Source organism: Parasteatoda tepidariorum, chromosome 11 (genome assembly GCF_982258835.1).
Source record: "Parasteatoda tepidariorum strain Cologne lab strain chromosome 11, Ptep-v5.0, whole genome shotgun sequence".
In the NCBI taxonomy this organism is placed as follows: Eukaryota; Metazoa; Arthropoda; class Arachnida; order Araneae; family Theridiidae; genus Parasteatoda; species Parasteatoda tepidariorum.
The window spans coordinates 18,412,548-18,436,148 of record NC_141765.1 but is presented as its reverse complement, the minus strand read 5'-3'; the positions used below and the strand labels follow the sequence as shown (position 1 = coordinate 18,436,148).

The 23,601-nt window shown below is 27.9% G+C and overlaps 1 protein-coding gene across 4 annotated transcripts in view; it reads right to left on the bottom strand.

Annotated features, from left to right (window-relative positions):
• The window catches only part of LOC107451016 (histone lysine acetyltransferase CREBBP), a 139,440-nt gene that overhangs the window by 32,177 nt on the left and 83,662 nt on the right, over nucleotides 1–23,601 (bottom strand). For all 4 annotated transcript variants that reach the window (XM_016066972.5, XM_016066973.5, XM_016066974.5 and 1 more), the window contains 5 exons: nucleotides 21,301–21,471; nucleotides 19,546–19,703; nucleotides 9,541–9,621; nucleotides 8,961–9,017; nucleotides 409–486 (listed from right to left, as the gene is read on the bottom strand). In XM_016066972.5, coding sequence (XP_015922458.1) covers nucleotides 409–486; nucleotides 8,961–9,017; nucleotides 9,541–9,621; nucleotides 19,546–19,703; nucleotides 21,301–21,471 — 545 coding nt within the window. The remainder of the gene's footprint in view (nucleotides 1–408; nucleotides 487–8,960; nucleotides 9,018–9,540; nucleotides 9,622–19,545; nucleotides 19,704–21,300; nucleotides 21,472–23,601) is intronic.

Genomic DNA, 23,601 nt, shown 5'->3' with positions numbered 1-23,601 from the left:
CTAATTATTGTCATTAATATGTCACACTTTTTAAATTCATTGGTAAAAACCTTAAGGATATTTAATATGTATGAAAGGTGGCACACATTAATCTAATTAATGAGTTTCTAAAACAATTTTAACTTATCTACCTAAAAAACACTTGAACATATTTTAAATATTAAAAATCACTCACATAAATTTTCTAATAGCAATAATTTTTTAAGAAAAACTCTAATTTAAGACCTAACAATCATACACATGGTTTTTATAATACATGGGTCTACTGTGCCTTACTTTCCCATAACTAATATCAGATTGAAATTTTAAAAAAACATGACATTATAAGAACATTAGATCTAAGATGAAATTAAATTAAAATTTAATTAGAGAATGTCTAATATGAAAAAGAACATTTATGAACCTTACCCTTCTGGCCAAATCACATCAAAATGTAGAACACAGATTTGATGCAATTTTCTTCCACAGTCATTACACTCAACAAACCTGTAAGTTGAAAAAAATTGTAGGAATATATTCAGAAGTATGAAAAAAAGGTTTAAAATATTATATGCATGTATTCAGAATGCACCGTAAATGCCTTTTGTAAAGTTAAAGTAGGCTGATAATGCACGATATTGCATAATATTATTTTTCATCTCTAGTTTTAATTTTTTCTTTCTATTTCTTTGGCATGTAATAAACAGGCTATATCTGTCAAAAATAAAGACTTCTCATAAATTCAAGAAGGTAAAAAAATTCAAAATGTGCCATTGTAGACTTTTCTTAATCAATCGATACGGTAAGTTATTTGTGTATTTAAACAACGTTGTTGCTTAGAAAAAATTTAGTTGCTAAATTATTACTTATGATCCTAATTGAACTACTAATTCAAGTAAAGTTTATACAGGGTTGTTGCACAAATAGATGAAGAAAATTCCCACTTTTCCAGGCTTTCCAGAAATATTTTTAAAACATCAGTTTAACATCGCAGTATGTACTGACAGTGCTGTGGTCAAAATATACAATGAACCACAAAAAATTTATATTATACATTATATTGTATATTTTATTTCAATTAAAAAATATAACCCCATAATTCAGTGAAAAAATGGTAGTAAAGACAAAAGAAATATATCATATAACAGACAGAAAAAAAAATTTTAAACAATATTTTGTCTCAACCAACACAAAAAATAATTTTTGTTTTAATTCTGCTATTTGGGAGTCAACAGCAGACACTTCTGATGAAAAATTCTTGATTAATTTTTGTTTAATTTTATATCCCTTGTCACATTTACACTTTGTGTAATGTAAAAATTTTTTCTTTTATTTATATTCAATCTTTTATTTATATCTAATCTTTTAATTTTCTTAAACCTTTATTTCCTTTTTTTATATATAGCAGTTTAAATTTATTTAAACTTTCTGTTTGACCTTCCTTGATGGTCAATGCAGTCATTGCACTTCCTGTGGGGAGAGATACCCCTCAATTCCTACCTTTCTTTTTTCTTTCTTTATTTTAAGGGGGCTAACTTAACCAAACTTCTTCCTTTGACTTTCAAACTCTCCTCCTCTATAAATTTAATTGGTTATCAATTTTCTGGTTCCATACCAGTTAACGAATTTTTTAAAGAAACTTTTACATTGCCTCTCTTGATGACACCTCTACTCCTTCTCCGAGATGCAGAATTCCGTCTGTATCGAGGGAATTAATTCTTCCTCCCACATCCTACTTTTTTTACTCAAAATATTAATGTAAAATCTTCAAAATCTTTATTAACTTCAGTAATTCAATGTTCTTTATATCAACCCTTTCGTATCTTTAAATTTTCTTTGAAAATCATTAATTTCTATAATTTAAATGATTTTTTTTTGTATTTATCCTATAACTCTTTAAATTTACCTTTGATTGCGAACCCTTATAAGATTTCGAATTTACTCTTTTGTCACCCATTTCTCTGCCAAAACCTTAGTATTTGCTAAAAATTATTTCCCTAGCTTCTTATTCAATTATCTGTTTTTGGTTGTGGGCGTGAGAGTTAGAAAATTAGTAAAAGATTCTGTTGTTCTTCTATGACTCCTTATTTAGTGCTTTTTTTCATCAAACTTTCCTGTATATGGTGAGTACTTCTTTTATTTGTAATGGGTATTTGTTTTATTTCTCTTTGGAAACATCACTAAATTCAGTTATGTGATATATTTTATTTTGGATATAGCATTTCATTATCTTATTTATCTTTAATCTTTGATTTTGATTAATTTTTAGTTTTCACCCTTATTCCAAATTTGGCAATATCAATTTATCCAATTTGTTCAAACCTCACACTTTGTGACCTTTTGAACCTATTTGGTTATTGTTATCCCACGATAACATTGTACTACCACTTTCCTTAACGATCACATTCCCCTTAATTTAAATACTTTTTATACTATTTTCGGCCTTAAATTGTTATTACAAAATTCAATTATTGCCTTCTTTTTATCATGACTATATCAAAATATATGCACACTTACATATTTCAACTCATCTATTTTATTGTAAAATAAATTTACTTTAATTCGCACCATAATATAATATATTGTTTAAAATGGCATCCCGGTTTAATTTAAATCTATAATCCCTACCTGCATGATGCCAAAGATTCAAAAATTAAAAAAGGATGAAATTTTAAAAGAAAAAAAAGGATGTATCTTGAGTCATGTAAATTGAAATAAAATGCTATTTTTCTGCATATATTTAAAAACACTGAAGAGATGAAATGATAATAAATAATCATACTATAAATAAATCAAATTATTTAAGATTAATTTGCTACTAATATTATGTGATGCAAATTAAATAAAATAAAAACTTAATTTATCTGAGCTTCTTCCAGATTTGATTTACAAAAATGCTTAAGTTCAATTATTAATAAATTTATTAGCATTTCTGCAATACACAGATATTCTGCATCACAGAAACTAGTTCATAAAAAAAATCTTTTTAAAAATACTAAATCATCTCACAAAAGAAACTAATAAATATATAAGCATTATGTGAATTCATAGTATTTAGAATCTTACTCATCCTCAACTAAATAAAATAATATTGCCAAAAATAAAATACGCAGAATATGACAACTGGATAGGATTGTTATCTTAGTGATAATATTTTTTTCCTTTTCTTTGGTTAAAAGCAAATGTTTTAAAAATGGAAGCAAATTATGAAAATGATGAAGCCTTATGAAAGCAAATAAAAGAATATCTTACCCTTTATTATGAATAAAAAATCAAAACACAAACCTTAAAAATTTATTAGAAATTTATGTCTTTACTAAATAAGAGCTTACAGTAAAAGTATTTCAAAACTTTTAATTAAAATTAATGTTAAAATTAATAGAAATTTAACTAAATCGAAAGTAAAATTCACCAAAAAGTAAGTTTTATAGTTTTCAATCTTGCAGACATGGTATATGTTAAAGAGTAAATTAAAAAACAACAGAAAACTAGAACAGTAAGTAGCCTAGCCTAGCCAGCCTAAAAAAAAGTAGGCTGGCCTGAGAAATTTGGTTGTATTTTTGCATTAAGTTTTAGTTTTATTGTTCAAATCCAGTACGATATATTACTTAATCACAACTTCAATCAAAATTGAATTTCAATATTTGCTGAATAGATGTTTTTTTGTTATGAAATTACTCAAAGAAAAAACTAACAGTTGAAAACAAATTTCAGAACAAAATCTAAAACATTTCTCATTACATTAAAAAAGATATAAACATTTTCAAAAGCAAAAGCTATAACAGAAGCAAAGAATTTTTGTAAGGGAAAGTAACTTTCAGTCAAGGTTTGTGATTTTTTTTGAAAAAATCAAAAGAATCAGATTTTTTTGATTTAAATCGGATTTTTTTGATTTAAATCGGATTTTTTTTATTTAAATCGGATTTTTTTGACTTAAATCAGATTTTTTTGATTTTTATTTAAATTCACTGTAAGAACTTTAATTTATGATTAAAAAAAATTATAAATGTTTAATCAAATTAACTTAATATTAAAACTATATTGTAACAATATTTTAGAAGCTCTAACTAAAATAATTTTTCATTATAATACATGGCTTTGAATGCATAGCAACCATTTTGAAACAAATGCATGATTAAAATTTAAAGACTAGATGAAATAGAGAATTTAAAGAATACTTCAGGGGTCTGTCTGGGTTTTTCTGAGAGGTACCTATTTTGTGAAAATTAAAAATTATATTATAGAATCAACACAAATATAGTAAAAATATGGATTTATCGTTTTTTACGAGACAAAAAAATAAAATTTTAAGAAAAAGTATTGTGTGATTATTCTATCATTTTTCCTAAAGTTGAATTCGTAAAGGTACCAGTAAACGGTATTAAATTTGGCTTAGACAGACCCCTGTACTTTAACTATTAAAACAAAGTTTCAGTTAGCAAACCATAACTTTAATTTAAAATAGTGATTTCTTTTTTTTTTCTCTTGATTTTTAAAATGGCAAAATAAATGAAGCAGATTGTGTTCATAAATGTAATCATTCATCAAAAAATAAATAAATATTTAATCTATATATTTTTACATTAAAATATTCATTTTTAATTCTATATCAAAATAGATAAGTTAAGCTTAAAAAAAAAGAAAGAAAATCTATGTACTCATTGGAATTTTTTTTCACAAAATTTCTTTATAGAAAAATCAGATAATGTCAAAGATACTGTAAACATATTATGAGAAAAAAATACCAGTTAATAATCCTACTGCATCAAATAGACTTTGAAAGGGAAGAATGACACTATATTAGGAAAAAAACATCTGAATTCATCAGCCTTTTTTTTTTTTTTTTTCTGTTTTTGGCGTATTAGGGTAATTTCTTTTTAATATAACCTCAAGCTTCAGAAATATACATTTTCCACCAATAAAATATGATGTAAATTTTAATTCACGCTTTTTCATTCAAAAGGTAGAATTTTATTAACATTATTTGGACTATTTTTTGAAAAAAATTCATGTTTATTAATTACTTTCTACAGCTATGCAAGTCTATATTAAGACAGCATTAAATGTTTACTTTAATCTGTACTTTTAATCTCAAGAATCAAAAGATTTTTAAAAATGTAATTTCAAATGTGTTGGAATTTAATACACACCAAGGAAGAGAAACATATATATGTACAGTCGGCAAAAAAAAAAAGATATCACCCTGAATAATTTTCGTTCTAATGATCGGATTTTCACGAACTAAGTGTTAATCTTAATGGTTCCTGGGGGTGACCTCAAATATGCTAATTAATTAATGCTAACTATTAATTAAGTTACGAAATCAGACACAAAAACGTACTTTCTCTGAATAAACATATATTTTTTCTTACATATTTGGATTCTTAACCTTCAAAATATAGGGGGTAGCCGCAATCTGGGAAATGTGGTCCCCATAGTTTGGTCAGGAGAGCGATTCAAAGTTCGTACCCCTTAATGTTAATTTCACTTTTTACGTTTTTAGTCATATTTTAAAAACTAATAAAGCAATTCGAAGAAAATTTCACCCAGTCATAAAACTCATTTACCCAAAGATAATTTCACGAAAAAAATAATTTTTAATAATTGTTAATTATTTTTTATTATTTAATTAAATTAAGGATGAAAAATTTTTGAATTACAAGGTATGAATTTTTTTATACCATATTAATCTACATATTTTTCAATTGAAAAATCTAAAGTTTCAACTGTTTTTATTTATTAGAAGCTGAGAAAAATTAAAATTAATTATTTTTAAAAAAATAATTTGGCGACAATGAAGAAATGATTAAATGGAGCGATTAATATTAAAATGTGATAAACTTGCGAGGAACTTGACTTCGCGCGCTTAGCATAAAATTTCATTCATATTTTTTTCGCTAATAATCGTTTGCTTATCTTTTCATTTTTATTTTTTTAAGCTATAAAATACGATGTTTCTTCTTTAGTCGTCTAAAATTCTATTTGCAATTTAGTAAAGAAATTTGAATAAAACATTTTATTGAATAAAATACATTTTATTCAGAGAATGTGGAGTTTTATAAAAGCATGCTTCTGATAGAATATGATTATACAACAGATTGTGCTTCTTTAATGTGATTTTTTTTTATTTTTATTTTCTCAATAACTGATAAAATTTCAATAATATACATACGAATGAATAAATTTGGAATAAAATATTCATCAATTTCTTGAATATATATTTTATAAATATTAATAAAAATATGCAGTCAACATTTTTAAGCATCTCTCACAACATCGCAAATTTCTCAAAATCTTATAGGGTAAACTAACCAGTGATGGAATACTTAAGCTTAGCTTGTCTTTAAAAAAAATCATAAAAATTTCAAAATTTGTAATTTTAGCTAAATGACGTATTTGTTATTAAATGCATGTCGACATATTTGTTATTAAATGCAAATTATGTAAAAAAAATTTAGATAACTTACATAATATTGTTTTAAGCTTTTGGTGGTTTAAATAATAAGTAGTAAGATAACCAACTGAAGGAACAGTTCTTAAATTGAATAAACACTAAATTTTCCAGTGAATGAACACTTAATTTTGAGAATGTTTGATGCTCGTTAGGAATCCTTAGGCCACACAGATATCTGTCGCCCTGTAGATGCCTGAATTGACTGATGTTAACACAGGCGGGCATTAGGAAAAAAAAAATCTTTTAAGTTTTCGTGCCCCCATTTCAGTATCTTAAGGGCCTTACGAGCTCTGTTTAAAAAGAGAGTATCATATCAGATATATATATATATATATATATATATATATATATATATATATATATATATATATATATATATATATATATATATATATATATATATATATATATATATATGTGTGTGTAACATAAAAAGCTTCAATTAATCTTTTTATGTTAGTTTCTTTGCTATAAAACTTCATCCTAATTAATTATTCTAAACGAAATACTTTCTCACACTTTTAAAAACCACATCCTGTTCTTAAATCTATTTTTGGCTCAAGTATGCATTTAATTAAGAGCAGGACATTTTTCCCTTTGCTCTTGTGTGGGAAACGTTCGATCTATTTCATAAACCAATAGCAACTACTAAGAGTTCCCTCTTTCCCTAAATTAAGACATATTACGGATTTTACTTTGCAAGATTTTCTCTAACATATAACCAAGGAGCGCAACTTTTCATGTGCACTTTCACTCATTCTCATGACTGCTCTTGTCTAATAATTAATAAATAAATTTTGTACCCTCCTTCCCGACCTATGACCTGTTTTAATCCTTCCACTCGGCAACGACGTTATATATATATATATATATATATATATATATATATATATATATATATATATATATATATATATATATATATATATATATCTGATATATATATAACAAAAATAATCATAGTAGCAGTATTTGGTGGTAAATGTAGCTTATCGTAATTGAAGAATATGCTGTGCGACATTTTATGGTGAATTTGCGAACGTAAGTTTCAGAATGTATCGAAACATGTGGATGCTATTTGCTAATCATCTTTATCCAAAGAAAACCATGTAACGTAAATATCTAGCAAAATGAAGCAATTTTTTAAACAATGAATCATACAATATGCAACATATTATTTCTATATCTTATTCTTAAACATAACATATTTCAATGTTTTTAAAATGCCACTAAACATTCAGCAATTCATTGAGTTATAGAAAAAAGAAATCGTAAATTACAGAAAACCTTGTGAATGTGCATTAGAATTACTATACAATCTACATTTTATTTTTCATGCACTTTTTTTTCCTTCAAACTTTCATGCCTAGAAGACTCGATTAAAGCTGTAAAAATCATTATCCCTAAAATTTTGTATATAGCTATTATAAGTTATGTTAATTTGATTTTAGTATGAAATCCTCGAATAAACATAGCAAAAATAGCATAATCTAAATAATATCAGACAAAAAGTTCATGTATTTAAATTCTGAAAACTTATAAATCGATTCAAATTTTCTTTTCAAAAGAGATTAAAATAATTTTTTTTTTATTTATTTATTTTTTTTTTTTTTGCTTTTTGGACATAAATGAACTTAAAAATTGTCTATTGCCTAGAAACTTCGAGGTGTTTTCTATTAACTATTAATTAAACCTCTCAGAGCAATCACAAAACATTATTTCAATTTTTTTACAGTCAGAAATTGGTTGCCTAGCAACCTAGTAAAATTAAGCGTTTCTCTTTTGAATCAGTCAAGGGTTATCTTAAAATATTTATTTGCGCAGGCGACTTTTTTTGGCGGTTTTCTGGACTATCGCCAAATATATAAACCTTTATTGCAACCCAATTTACGATCCAATTGTTTTAAAATTTTGTCTACCCTATGTAAAAAAAAATATATGTTTATTCAGAGAAAGTACGTTTTTGTGTCTGATTTCGTAACTTAATTAATAGTTAGCACTAATTAATTAGCATATTTGAGGTCACCCCCAGGAACCATTAAGATTGACACTTAGTTCGTGAAAATCGGATCATTAGAACGAAAGTTATTCAGGATGATATATATTTTTTTTTTTTGCGGACTGTACATATTAAGTGTAATTTTGTTAACTAAAATTAATTAATGCAGCAATTTATTTAAATTAAATTTTAATACTAAGAAAAAAGAAAATAATAAAAGTATCAAAAATTTAAAACACTGTTTTTTAACTTTTAAAATCAATATATATATCGATAAAAAAAATTAGTTGATTTAAATCAATGATTTTTTTAAAAAAATCATTTGATTTAAATCATGATTTAAATCGTGATTTAAATCAAGCTGATTTAAATCAAGCTGATTTAAATCAACGAACCCTGCTTTCAGTAGAAAACAAATTTCAGAACAAAATCTAAAACATTTCTCATTACATTAAAAAAGATATAAACATTTTCAAAAGCAAAAGCTATAACAGAAGCAAAGAATTTTTGTAAGGGAAAGTAACTTACGGTTCCTGTTCTAGATGGTCATTTTTCATTTCAATAAATTGATCTTTCTTTATGACCCTTGAAAGAGACAATTAAAAGATAAGAAAAATGAGCAACAACTTTGAAATACAACATAAAAATTAAATAAATGAAAGACTTTAAGAAATTGACTATTGCATGCCAGCATAATTACAGTACATATCTTTTATGTATGCACAAATTGCAATGGTATGTTTTTCAGCTCTGTAAAAATATGTTTGCCAATAATTGGCTTTTTAACCTACTTTTACTATTTTTTTAAAAAATCATTCTTGGCAAGTATGTAACAAACTTCCTTTTTTTCCTAAAAATATGTTAACTTCCTTAGGTTAACGTATTTCCTTAAGTTAACATATTTCCTGGGAAAAAATTAAGTTTAACATAATAGCTTTTTTATGTTAAGTAAGATAAACAATCAACTTTAAATTAAAGCATGTCATCCTTGGTTACACACAGTAAAGAATCTGACCAACATAAATTTAGATCATAAATTTATGAGAGAAGGAGTACTAAACACATACTGAAAAAAACAGATAAAAGATTATATTATCATAAAACTTACGTAGGTGGCTGAGTCGGGTCATCCCCTAACGTCACTGTATCACCGGGTATTTCAGAAAAACACTTTTGGCAGTAAGTATACCTTAGGTGAACAAAACATGATATATTAATATATAATAAATTATGATAAAATAAGAAGTCTCTATTATATTTTTAAAAAAATAACTAATGTTTGGTAACAAATTTTGTAAAATAATAATTACTATAGGTCAATCTAATATTCAAGAAAATCAATGACAGGATTGTCTGCAATATTTAAAAGTATAACTCACAATTTTTCAATATTTAATAATAATCAAATTTCACATTCTCACAGCATGAATTTGGATCTGACAGATCAACAAGCATGAATACTGATTAGTTTATGTTAATAATAATTTTGTTATCAAGATTTATAACACCAGATTGCGCTGACCGCAAACAATTTATTAATTTTTTTTCTACACTTCCTTTCTTCAGTTTACATCACTACTTACCACTGAACATGATGAAATAAAATTATCTTAATCATTATAATTTGTGTAATTATTTTTGAATACTGTTGGTGCATCAACGACCGAAAAATAGGCCATCTGCATGAAAGCAAGTAAGTTAACATTTGTTTTGTTTTGGTCTCCGTAAAGTCGGTAATATTTGATATTTGCATTTATTATTACAGTAACGTGTGAGCTAATTATTTTTATAATGGATGATTTAGAGAAATTAAAATCGAAACGAGGTGTAATCAGACAGTTGATTATGAATTTGATAAATAAGATTGACAAATTGTTATTAGAAACACTTCCTGATTATGATTCTTTGTATGATTCACTAAATCAGTTAGTTGAAAAAAAACGAAACTTTAAAGGCTATTGATTTGAAAATTGAAAAATATTTTGAAAAGAGCGATGAATTTGAGAGTGAAATTATACAAAGTCAAGAGTATCCAGATCGAGTAGTGGCTTATAAAGGCAAAATCAAAAGATATTTACTGAAATGCCAGACTACAGGACAGGAAGTGGTAACAATAATTTATAAGAAAATATAAGTTATGGAAATATCTCACACGTTGTTAACATTAAATTACCTAAATTGGAGATAAACAAATTTTTTGGTGATGCCTGTCAGTGGCACAGTTTCTGGAATAGCTATAACATAGCTATACATAGTAGTGAGAGTCTTAAAAAATTTATAAATTTAATTATCTTAAGATGTATTAAGGGGGAGTTGCTTTGAGTGCAATTTCTGGGTTTATGGGACCTAATTATGATTCTTCTATTAAGTTGCCAACCGAAAGATTTGGTAGGCAAGATTTAATTATTAGTAGTCACATGAATAAACTTTTATCAATTAATTCTGTAAGAAATTCATATGATATTAAAGCTCTACGTAAGTTCTATGACGAATGTGAAATCCGCATTCGCAGTTTGCAATCAATGAATGTAACAAAAGGTAGTTATAGTAATTTACTCTGTCCTGCTATTTTACAAAACCTACCAGAGGACTTAAATTTAGATTATAATAAAAATAGAAAATCGAGTGTGGATTTTGAAATTGATGAACTAATTTCATTCATTAGAAAAGAGGTAGAATGTAGAGAAGCCTCACATGTGTTATCTAATACTTCTAAAAAACTAAGTGTTCCTTTTCGAAACACAGCAACAGTTGGAGAGCTATAGTAAACATAATTATAATTGAGAAAGTTCTCATCTTCCTCGGCATTAGTTTCGGCATCTAACAACTTATTTTGTTTGCTTTGTAATTCCAAAAATCACAAATCGAAGGATTGGTCTCTGACCATCAAAGAAAAAAAAACAAATGCTAAAAGATCAATTTCACTGTTTCCGGTGCTTAAAGAAATACCACACATCCAAAAAATGTTGGAATAAATGTATTTGCACATTATGTAAGAAACCGCATAGCGAATTAATTTGTGATAAATCAGCAACAAATAATGAGTCGAAAGAGAAAAACGATACTTTGGCATCCGTTACCGCTTCACGTGTTTCGAAACGAAAACAAAATGAAATTATCTATTTACAGACTTCTTTAGCGTATTTGATTTATGGTAATGTAAAGAAGTTGGTTAGAATTTTATATGACTTTGGTAGCCATCGCAGTTTTTTGAAACGTGATATTTGTAATGAGTTGAACCTCAGGACCATTAAAACTAAACGGTTGTATGTTTTCGGTTTTGGAGAAAAAATTTCCAAGGGGTGTTCTTACAATTTAGTGAAAGTGGATCTTCAGAACAAAAACGATAAAAAATTAAATGTTTGCATCGAAGCATTTGTAGTAGAAAAAATAACGTGTGGGAAAATAGCCGCACGCCATGAGAGAATTAAACAATTAACAAGGAAAAATAATACTTTTCTTTCGGATACCGGAGAAATAGATGATATAGACAATTTGATCGACTTCGATTTTCTACACGACGTAATCTTTGATACGTCTTTGAGGTTGGGAAAAGGACACGTTGCAACCGATAGTTTATTTGGTTTTGTGGTTCAAGGGAAATTCATGAATAATTGCCAATTAAATAGGATTGTAAATAATTCTATTATATCTGATGTTGATTATTCTTTGTTTTGGAACCTTGAAGGACTAGGCATAAATACTATGAACGAAGAAAATTTTGATAATAAAAGTGAAATGTTAAAAGGTTTTAATTCTGATTTGCATTTTGAAAATAATAGGTTAGTGAACGACTTCTCTGGAGACCTAACACAAAACATTTGTTAAATGATAACTTTGATCTGGCGTCAGAGAGGTTTGACAAATTAAAAAAGAGATTTAAAAATGATAAATCCTTGTTTGAAAAGTATAAAAAAGTTATAAAAACTTACGAAAATGAAGGGATAATTGAGAAAGTTAAAAACACTGATCCCCGAACTTATAAACAATGTTATTTACCTCATAGGGCGGTTATAAGAAACGATAAACTAACTAGTAAATCAAGGATAGTATTTGACGGTTCCGCGCCAGGGTGGCCACTCAAATCAGATTTCAAATTTCCCTGATTTTTCCAGGTTTTCCAGATAAAAATCTTAAAATTTCCAGGTTTTAGTTTCTTTATTCTAATAAAGTGTAGGCAAGAAAAGTGTCTATATTGTAAAATATTTTATTCAAAATTTTATTTTTTTAACATATTTTGAAAAGAATAATTTATTTTTACAATTTGGCAAGATTTTTTATTCTTTTATTAATGTTTTGGTACAAAATTTTGAATCAAAAATCATATATTGACCAACAAGAGAGTAAAATTAAATATTAGTATATAGTTAGTTCTTAAAAAAAAAACTTTTTTTTAAATTAAAATATGTTATAAAAGGTTAAAATGAAATAGAAAAAATTAGCATTAATGCAACAATTGTAACAATTTGTCGATAAACATTGCTGTTAGAGATTGTAAAAAAAAATGCGTGATTGGTTGGTTTGCTGAGAAAAAATAATTCACAGATTTCTTTTAATGGGAATACAAAAGCTTTCAGAAAAAGAGTGCAATGTAAAATCTATTATTATTATTAAATTATAACCAACTAATTTCTGGAGAATTTTATGAAGTTAAAAATACAAAAACATTTTGTCAAAATGGAAAAAAATTACCACGAAATCATTGGAACAAACTTAAGCCATAAATGGATTCAGCCCAAGGACGGAATTTAAAAACAGAAGCTTATATCCTAATCCCTTCTTACACCTCCACCACAATCTTTCCTAAATTGCACAGTCCATAGCGGTCAAAGGTTTCCACATTCGTTTAGCAACAGTGGGAGAATTTTATGTGGCATTCTAGTTTAACAGAGCTGTAATGGAGCAAATTTTGATGCAAGCAAAGTATTACTAAGTTGATGATATTTAAACTGCTTGAAGATACATTTCCGTCTAAAAAAAGTGGGTATAATGGATGAAATAATTTAAATTAAGAAGATTAGTAAATAATTTAAATTAGTGAAATTAAAAAAAATTCCAGCTTTTCTTTAAAATTCGCTGATTTTCTCAGGTTTTTCCAAGTATAAAAAAAATTCCCTGATAGTTCCAAGTTTTCAAGGTTTTCCAGGTGGGTGGCCACCCTGCGTGCATAAAAAAAAATTTATTGTCCCTTAACGACTGTTTGTACATTGGGCCAAATTTATACCCTGATATATATGAACTTATGCTAGCATTTCGGGAAAGCAAAATTGCTTTTATAGGGGACGTTCAGCAAGCTTTCTTACAAATAGGAATTAATGCAGAAAATTGAGATGTCACTAGATTTCTTTGGTCAGATGACCCCGATAATGATTCGTCTACAGTAATTTATAGATTTTGCCGTGTACTATTTGGTATCAACTGTAGCCCTTTTCTCTTAGCGGCAACAATTAGAGAGCATATTAAAAAGTTTGCAAAATCAAAGCCTCTTGCCTATGAATTACTTAATGAAAGGGTATATGTTGATGACGTAATAGGGGGGAGTGACAGTACAGATACAGCATTTCAAATGAGTTTGGATTGTGTTGAAATATTTCGGGATGCAGGCAAGGTATTGAGAAAGTTTCAAACAAATGATAAAAAATTATGTGAATTATGGAAGAATGCAGGTATAGATGTTCTGAATGAAAAGGAATCGTTAGGTCAATCAGGCTTTCCATTTAAAGTTTTGGGAGTTTGTTGGGATCTTAAAAGAGATGTATTTTACTTTGAGTCCAAATATGTGTTAAAATTGATAGACACAGGGTGCAATGCTTCTAAAATCTCTAGTTCAAAGCATTTGGAAAAGCGGATTGGAGTGGGATCAAGAGCTACCCTTAGATATGGATAATCAGTGGCGCGAAATATGTAAACAATTCGGTGAACTTAATGATTTGAAAATACCGCATTATTATTTTTTCGAAGCAGGTAACAAAGAAATTAAGTTCACAGTTACATATCTTCTCTGACGCCAGATTAAAGGGTTATGATACAGTTGCATATATCACATCAGAAACTAGTGATGGGCATATTTCTACATGTTTTGTTTCAGCTAAAAGTAGAATTGCGCCCCTCAAAAATGATTACATTATCAAGACTTGAGCTTCTAGGTGCCCTCCTCTCTGCTAGATTATTTTGAACTATTACTAGAGCCATAAAAATTCCGTGTGACAGTTTCTTTTGGTGCGATTCCTCTATTGTGTGTTGTTGCACAAAAACTCCTGCCATTCGTTTCAAGCAATTTGTGTGAAATCAATTGGAAGAAATTCAAGAGATTACTCAACCTAAGGACTGGTTCCACTGCCCCGGAATTGACAATCCTGCCGATCTTATAAGTAGAGGTGCTTCCATGAGAATATTGAAGAATTCCGACATTTGGTGGAAGGGGCCATCTTGGTTGTCCCTTCCGGCCGAAATGTGGCCAGAATTGAAACTCTTCAAAGAAAATGATGAACAAATTGAGTATCGTAAAAAAGAAGTCACTGTTATGAAATGTGTAGATTGTGAAGAACTTGAGTTAATAAATATCGCTAACTTTAGCAACCTCGAAAAAGTTGTTAGAATCATGGCATGGGTAAAGCGATATTTGAACTGTTTAAAGAAAGTTAAGCCGAATATGGACACTTTGACTGCAGAAGAGCTCCGAAATGCTGAAGATATACTAGTAGAGCTTACTCGAGCAAAATTCCTTGAAGGTGAGATACGAACTCTCCAATCTAATTTGCCTATTCCAGCTTCTACTACTATTTTCAATATAGCTCCTTATCTTGATGAAAAAGGTATCCTGAGAATCACAGGAAGATTGGACAAAGGACATTATTCTTTTGATGAGAAAAAGCCTATAATCATACCAAGACAGTCTAAATTTGCAGAGTTGCTTGTCAAGCGAGAACACGAAAATGTATTTCATTCTGGAGTAGAGAGCACTCTAGTACAAATTCGGAGAAGATTTTGGGTGCCTAAAGGAAGACAATTGGTAAAAAAGGTTGCCTCGAAATGTTTGATTTATCGCAGATACACAGTCAAACCTTCTACCCAAATGACTGGACAGCTTTCAAAAGATCGAATTAGTGAAACTCCTGCTTTTACTGTATGCGGAATTGATTTTGCCGGACTAATCTACGTCAAGGGTGAAAATGGAATAAAGAAATCATATATAGCCTTGTTCACATGTGCAGTCACGAGAGCAATGCATCTTGAATTAGTCACAGACATGTCTACTTCGACTTTTCTGCTCGCATTCAGAAGATTTCTCTCTAGAAGTGGAAACCATCGTTAATCTTCGACCCTTGTCCTACGTCACTAACAAAATCAGAGAACCGGAAATTCTTACCCCATCATAGTTTTTAACCCCTAGTAAAGAAAAGACAGAATATCCAGCCCATTTCATAGAAACCATTCATAGAGAATCCACCAAAAAGATTCTTATAAAAAGAAATGAATGCCAAGCTACATTATTGGCTAATTTATGGAAGCATTGGAAGGAGCGCTATTTGTTTAATTTGAGATCTGCACACAACTTAACTTCTCCTAACTTAACAAAATGTTTGAAAGTGGGAGATGTGGTTATGATGGAGGGCACCACAAAATCAAAACTATTATGGGACATAGGTATTATAACAAAAGTATTTCAAGGAAGTGATGGATTTGTAAGATCTTGCCTTATTCGCAAATCCAACGGCGAATATAAACGCCCAGTACAATTTATTTATCCTTAAGAACTCAATGACTGAAATGAACAATGATAGACTTTAATAGTTTATGTTTTTGTTTTTTTACTTTTTTTCAAGTGAATATTTGCATTGCATTTCAAAACTATTCGCATTTAAATGTTATTTTTTTAATTGTGTTATTTTTATGTTTAAAACGTTAGTGAACTCAGAGAAGTTCAAGTGGAGAGTGTTAATAATAATTTTGTTATCAAGATTTATAACACCAGATGGCGATAAGCACAAACAATTTATTATTTTTTTTTCTACACTTCCTTTCTTCAGTTTACATCACTACTTACCACTGAACACGATGGAATAAAATTACCCTAATCATTTTGTGTAATTATTGTTGAATTTGAGTTAGTTTAGAAGCAAAGGACTAAAAAAATCATAATACATACAAAAAAATAAGATTTTAAATTTTAAAGCTTTATTTTAACAAAAGCTTTAAAATGTTAATTACCCTGTTTTTCTAAAGCTAGCTATAGCAAGAAAGGTGCAGTAAAACAGTCATAGATCAAAACAACAATGACAATTTTCTAAAAATCATAGGAAATCACATCTGATTTTTATTTTAGCTTTAAATAGTTATTAGCAAAATTTGGCATACACAAGATAATCACAACATTTTAGTAAGAAACAAAACAATTTTTTCATTTATTACTGCAGCAGCTTCTTAATGCATTGCCCCATTAAACTTTAAACCAATATTTTATTTAATCTTTTTTTCCTCAGAACAATAATCATAGAAATTTCATGCATTTATTGTCAATTTTATTTTTGAATAAAAAGATTGATTATAAACAATAGAATAGACAATGAAAGACAATAGAAAGACAATGATTATAAACAATAGAATCATGGTCAGTTTAACTTCAATCTACTTATCCAGATTGATTTATTTGGCATATTTTCTTTTTTTTCCGTAGTACACACTTTTCTAATAACAACAATATTAAAAGTATTATAATTATTTCAAATATTTTGCTTATTTATTTATTAAATTGAAATAAGATGTAAAATATATGAAGATTTTTTTTTTTTAAAAAAAAGTAAAATATTAAAATGCACAAAAAATAAACCAAAAATGTAAGGTAAGATAACAAAAGAAGTAAAAAAAAATATAAAGCGGTTAGCATAATATTTCCCTATATCATTATTAATTTTTTCTCTAATTTAGTAAATACAGTAGAGAACCAATTATCCGGGATGCTCGGGACCATCGCTATCCCGGATGTCTGAATTTCCCGGTTTTCTGGATCGACCAAAAAGTGTCGTTAATCCATGTTTTATGGAACCCGAATTACAAGGAAAAAGTGTAATGCATAAAGTAAGAGTAAAAAGAAAGGTACTCCTAACTTTAAAAAGAATAAAAAAATGGTAGAAAAATAACATTTAAAAGAATTAAAAAATTTGCAAGTTTAGACAAGAAAAACAAGTTTAAAAAATACAAAATTCTCATATTTATTTTTTAAATATAATTACAATTCCTAAATTAACTAATCTAAACAAAACCAATGGTTAAATAACGCAATATATTTCATACCTAATTATACGGGAGAAACGATAAAATAAAAGGAAAACTTATTAATCGAAATAAAAACACTTGAAAATTATCGAACCGAAACGATAGTTAAGAAAGGTACTAGCATAAATATTAAAACCCGAAACAAGGCAAGATCAACGGAATTTTAAAAAAAAACCTCATGATAAAATGTATGAATAAAAAGAATTAATTTATTGAGTGCGAAATTTATCGTGAAAAGAAAAAAAATCAAACGTTGTGGAATCAGAAAAACAAAACTGCAATCTGCTTCATAAAATAATCCTATATTTAAATTAATAAACAATTCTCCTTTTATTTTATTTTTTGCTGATAAAAACACGATATTTAATTACAGCAGATGTGATTCCACATCAATAAAAGCTTGCAAATGATACCGCACTTCCAAAGAATGACAATTTATTCAGAAGAAAAAGATTTTATTTTTATTAATCGATGCCGAATAGATAAATATATTTTTCTCTTTCATCTTCTGTTCACTGATATGCATGCAATGCATTTTCCCCACCCCCCTCATAAATCAAACAGAAAACGAAATCAGCTTGCCACACCCTTGAGCTTGATTGACGGCCTTTAGAAGGAGAAAATAAAACATTCCTCCCTTCCCTGCCTTCAAGGTCACGGAGGAAATGACGTTTCTCTGGGTAAACGGGGGAAAAATTCTCCCCTTCCTTACATTTTCCTCTACTCAACTTCAAGGATGAGTTCAATTTCCGCTTTTTTTCATTATCGTTCTAGTTTAAAATGGCGGGAAAACTGATCAAAATTTTTCCCGGTTTTCTGGTTTCCCGGTTATCTGGATACCGGATAAATGGTTCTCTACTGTACAATTTTCTACATTCATTGGTGACTCATTTTTAGAAACTCATTTTACAACAGTTACAATAAAAAAATATCTCTTCTTTAAGCCTGATCTTAGTAAAAAATAGATTTTTATTTACATTATTTTTTTAGAGCTCTATTTTCAAAAGAATTTAAAATTTTGTGGTCATAGGATATATTTCTTAACTTGTATCAAAATGAGAAGCTCACTATAAAGAAAAAAGTATTTCAGATTTTAGTGTAGATAAGTGGCAAATTTACAATTATCTTCATTCTTAAATCGAAATCCAAACATTACAATAAAAATTTTGATTTCTTAAACGAAATAAAAAAAAATAAAAAAATGAATGAATAAAACAGTTAATTCTTGCAAAAATTAGCAGATCACAAAAATTCCTTCTAAAAAGTTTATTGTATAAAATTTGCACTCAGTGTTGCGTCACGCTGCAAACTGTCCTCTTCCTGCTGTTTCCCAAATTTTCAAGGTTACAGTAAGCATAAAAAAATTCTATAAATGTACTCTTAAATTGAAATTAAATGCCTGAACTCAGCGAAATAGGTCAAGTCTGTTGACAAAAACTGGAGTACCTATAAATTCTTCGAAATGGCATTAAAATATCAGACGAGTCTCCAGAGATGCAGCAAAGGGAGTTTGTTCCAGAATCTTGAAACAGTAGAAATTGTTTTATTTAGAGAATCGATAATGTTCAATAAATCGGTTATAATTTTAGTTGGTTATAACTTGAAGGGGAAAAAAGGAAAAGTGGATATATTCTTTCCTCTTTTTTTTTTAAATTTTAAAAATTTAAGAATTATAATATCTGTTATACTAGTCATAATAATGCAGTGTTGTATATTATTATAATCAATTTTATTTACCATTTGTATAAGTAAAAATAATCAGAAGAGAGTCATACAGAAAAATATTTTGTATTATAGAAAGAGAAACATAAAAGTACATATAAAAAGAGAAACATACCTATTCTGATAGCTCCAGTATTTGGCATCTCTAGGAATAGTACATAATTGTTTGCCATAACAGCATAAAACTTGAGGTTGAAAAACATACTTTCTGCCACAACAATAGCCTAATGATTGCATCACAGGATCAATTTCTAACTCAAATACTTCAGCAAGCTGAAATAAAAAGCAAAAGGAATTAATACAAGAATTCATTGAAAAATTATACAGAACTATTTATGTATTCTCACAAAAAGAAGTACATACAGCGGTCTCTTGTTAATGTGGCTCCACATATAAATTGTATCTCCAATTAATAGGGTAAACTTTCCCTCAGCCATTCCTTAAACTAATTTGTGGATTATCTAAATTTGCTTTAAACTATCCAATGAAATATATTTTTTGGAAACCAAATCATTTTGTTTTTATACAGCCAGCTTAATATGACACATGATAAACAAGTCTTTGAAACTGTGTTCCAAATTGAAAAGTACAAGCATGAATCTATCTAAGCAAAAATCAAATATAACACTGGCATGGAACACCTTCAAGGTAATAATGTTCCATTGACTCACTGATGTTAGTAGTTAAACTATACTTTTGTTTACGTTGGCACCTTTTGTTTATACCTTTTCTGGTATTCCTACAGTAGTTGGACAAGGGGCAGCTGCCATGAAGCATACCTGAAGTAAGAATTTAAATTTGTTCCCTTTCAATAAGTTTTAATAGTTTTTTTTATTAATTTATTTATTTCAAACTGCAAAATGTGTTGCTAGATAAATACTGCTGAGATTTTAGTTCTTATTCTCTCTCCTGATGATTCAATGAGAGAAGATCAGAAATTTGACATTTCTGCTCGAATCTTGTGGGCAAGGCTAAGAATAAAAAGAGGCAAGGACTACCATGTTGAACTGAGGCTCGCTCATGTATTTTAAACAATGGTGCCCTGCCGAAGTTAATTCAAATGACTACTTAAAGTCGAGTATTCAGCTCCTACTACCTGACAGAGTTTTGGCCTGTGTAAAGAATTATATAGAAAATCTTTTAAATAGTTAATGTTGTATAAACAATATTTTATTTTCAAAAAAGAGAACAAATATAGGGAAACAATTAATGATTAAAACATTTTATGTTGCTTTCCAACTGCAGGGTTGCCACTCAACTCTGGAAAAAAAAATTCTCTGTACATATTAGGCACAATATATTAAGAGAAAACAACAATTACTGGGCTCTTGTGTGAGCTATTGTTGGGCTAACTATATTTAATAGTTTTAATTACTGGAAAAACAGCTGAACATACTTAAATAATGCTATCGTAATTGAAATAGTTTAGTATAACTGAAATATAATGGTTAAATATCCCATAGATAACGCTTTGAGTGGTCAGCATTTTTCAAAAGAGAAAAATAAGAAACAAAATTCCCTGTATTTTCCCAGTTTGCAAAAAAAAAAATCAAAATTCCCTGCATTTTCCCTGTTATTTTAGGTAATTTTCAATTCTCTGTATTTTCCAGGTTTTCCCTGTGGAGAGGCAAGCGCTGAATTGGCTTACTTGATGAATTACCGAAGATAGTTATAAATAAAAGTTAAGAGAACTTAGGATTTAATTTATTTTTAAATTCAGTAGTTTCAATGATAATGCATTTCATTTTTTAAAATAACTCATAAGACAGTAGATTATGTCTAAACATAAATAACATAAATATTAAAAAACATATTAGATGTTTATGTGATACGAAAGTTAATGAAATAAACATTTTTGTCATAAACTCACTTTTGAGCAATGTCTGTAAACTTTGGAAGTCTTACGGTTGTACAACCAAGCATTATCAAACATAAGCCAAACATCTTCAACATACTGCCAAGGATCTTGATATTGTCCAGTGTCTAATTTTCTTTTTATGGTAGATAAATCCATTGGCCTTTTAATAATGTCAAAATAATCCTGCAAATACCATGATAATAATGAAGTCAATGGAAGAGTGAAACTTAAGTTTCGTATAGTAATACAATAATAAAAATTGCATTGGTAATGACACTTAATGGAAAATTCTGTGTGTACGGATGTGCATATATATAGCAAAATAAAATCAGTTCTATTGCAACTTTTGATTTTCACGATCTCTTTAATAGCAATCCTCTTTCTAAACTAAAAAATATTCTTTTGAGTAATTACTATGATTATAAAAATATCCTGAATTGCTTTTTAGATTATTGGGACATTTTGATTAGTTTTTGTTTTTTTAATCTTTACAATAACATATTTTTTGTTCAAACTGATGGAATACTGCAAAGATCTAATTATTCATCATTCATAGCTAACTTATTTTTACACTATTATGAAAAAAAATATACTCCTAATTTTAAATTTGTTTTTAGATTTATTGATGATTTAATTATCTTTAATTTTCAAAATTATGCAATTTTGTTAAATAATATTTAACTTGAGGAATTAACCTAGCCTTGTAATCATAACAATAATATTAATTTTAATTTTTGGATTTAAGTATTAAAAAAGAAAATATCTGTATTGTTGAAAATATCAATCAAATGAATATAATTTAAAAGAATTTGTAGTATTGTTTGCTTATAGAAAAAAATAGACAAACTCATCCATAAATTTAATAAAAAAGCAAGGGATATTAAATTAATGTTATTAAATTCTATATAAAATTGTTGACTTAATTGTATGTTTTGCATAATTGTATAACTAAATTTATATTTTTACAAGTGCAAATCCAATTCGGGCAAATCCATGGAGAACATTTAATAAAGAATTTTTTTTAATTTTTTTAAATAAGCATTTTTTTTTCATTTAATGTTAACATTTCATCTAAATTCAACCTTATTAATATTAAAATTCAACCTTATCAATTATAAACTTTGAATTATCCAGTATATTATTACCTTACGCACATCCAGATTCAGGCCAATCCAAGGTAACTAACAAATCAAATGCGCTTCTGTACTTCAGTAAAAACGCGCCATTAGTTGATTCCCTTCATCCTCTATTTACCCTTCTACTTTCATATTTTGTAATCTGGCAAACTTGTTACGAATACATTTTAAATCATTTTTGAGAAATGCCTGTAAGTGTAAGTACATTTGAATTCGCTACTCGCTTTATATATTACATTTCGCGTTTTATTCTTTATTTTCTTGAGTTTTTATTATCTATTTTTGCTTGATAGTTTTGTTTTTATTGTTTCTTTTTTCTATTTTGCATTTTTTGTTAATGGATCCTATTTTCATTCAAATTTTTTTTTTCTGGTGCTCTTCACACTATTGTATTGATATGTTTTGCTTTGACTATAAAAGTACAATATTAGAAAGCACTATTTATTTGGCTATAATCATGTGAGCTGATGACTAGATTATATTTTTTCCTAAATTCATTTTATTTTCAATTTTTTTTTAAATTTTAAAATTTTTTAAATTTTTGAATATTCAAAAAAAAACTTTTTAAATAATTTTTTTCTTTTCCTTTGGGAAATCTTTACATCTTTCTCTTTGTTTTCTCTTATACTTTTAACTTTATATATATATACACAGTGAAACCTCTTGGAAGCGACCACTCTCCATTCCACAGTAAAATGGTCCTTGATGGAGGTTGCTTGTTCTCAGAGGTTACCTCCATTGACTTCAACATTGCTATCGAAAATACATGATTTTTCACAAACAATTTAAATTTTAGTCAGTGTCATTTTCCTGGTGCGGAAATGCCAGTCCTAATGGCGTCATGAAAAGAAGGTACTATGAATACCAATTATGGATGATAAAGCTATTTTAAATAAATAAACAATTATATTTTTTGCTAAAGTCTGCATTTAATTTTATATCAGAAAACTTAGTTAACTTTAAAAGATGAGAAGAGGTGTATTTGTTTGAGATGCTTGGTTTTTCTAAATTAACTATTTTTTTTCTCTAATTTAACTTTCAATTCTATGACTAAAACATTGGTAGCATTGTCCTTAGTGCATTCTGACTCCAACATGAAGGTGTAACACGAAGTTGGATGTATCATTAAAAAAAGCTCTCTAAGAGCCTCATACAAATATTATGAATGCATTATAAT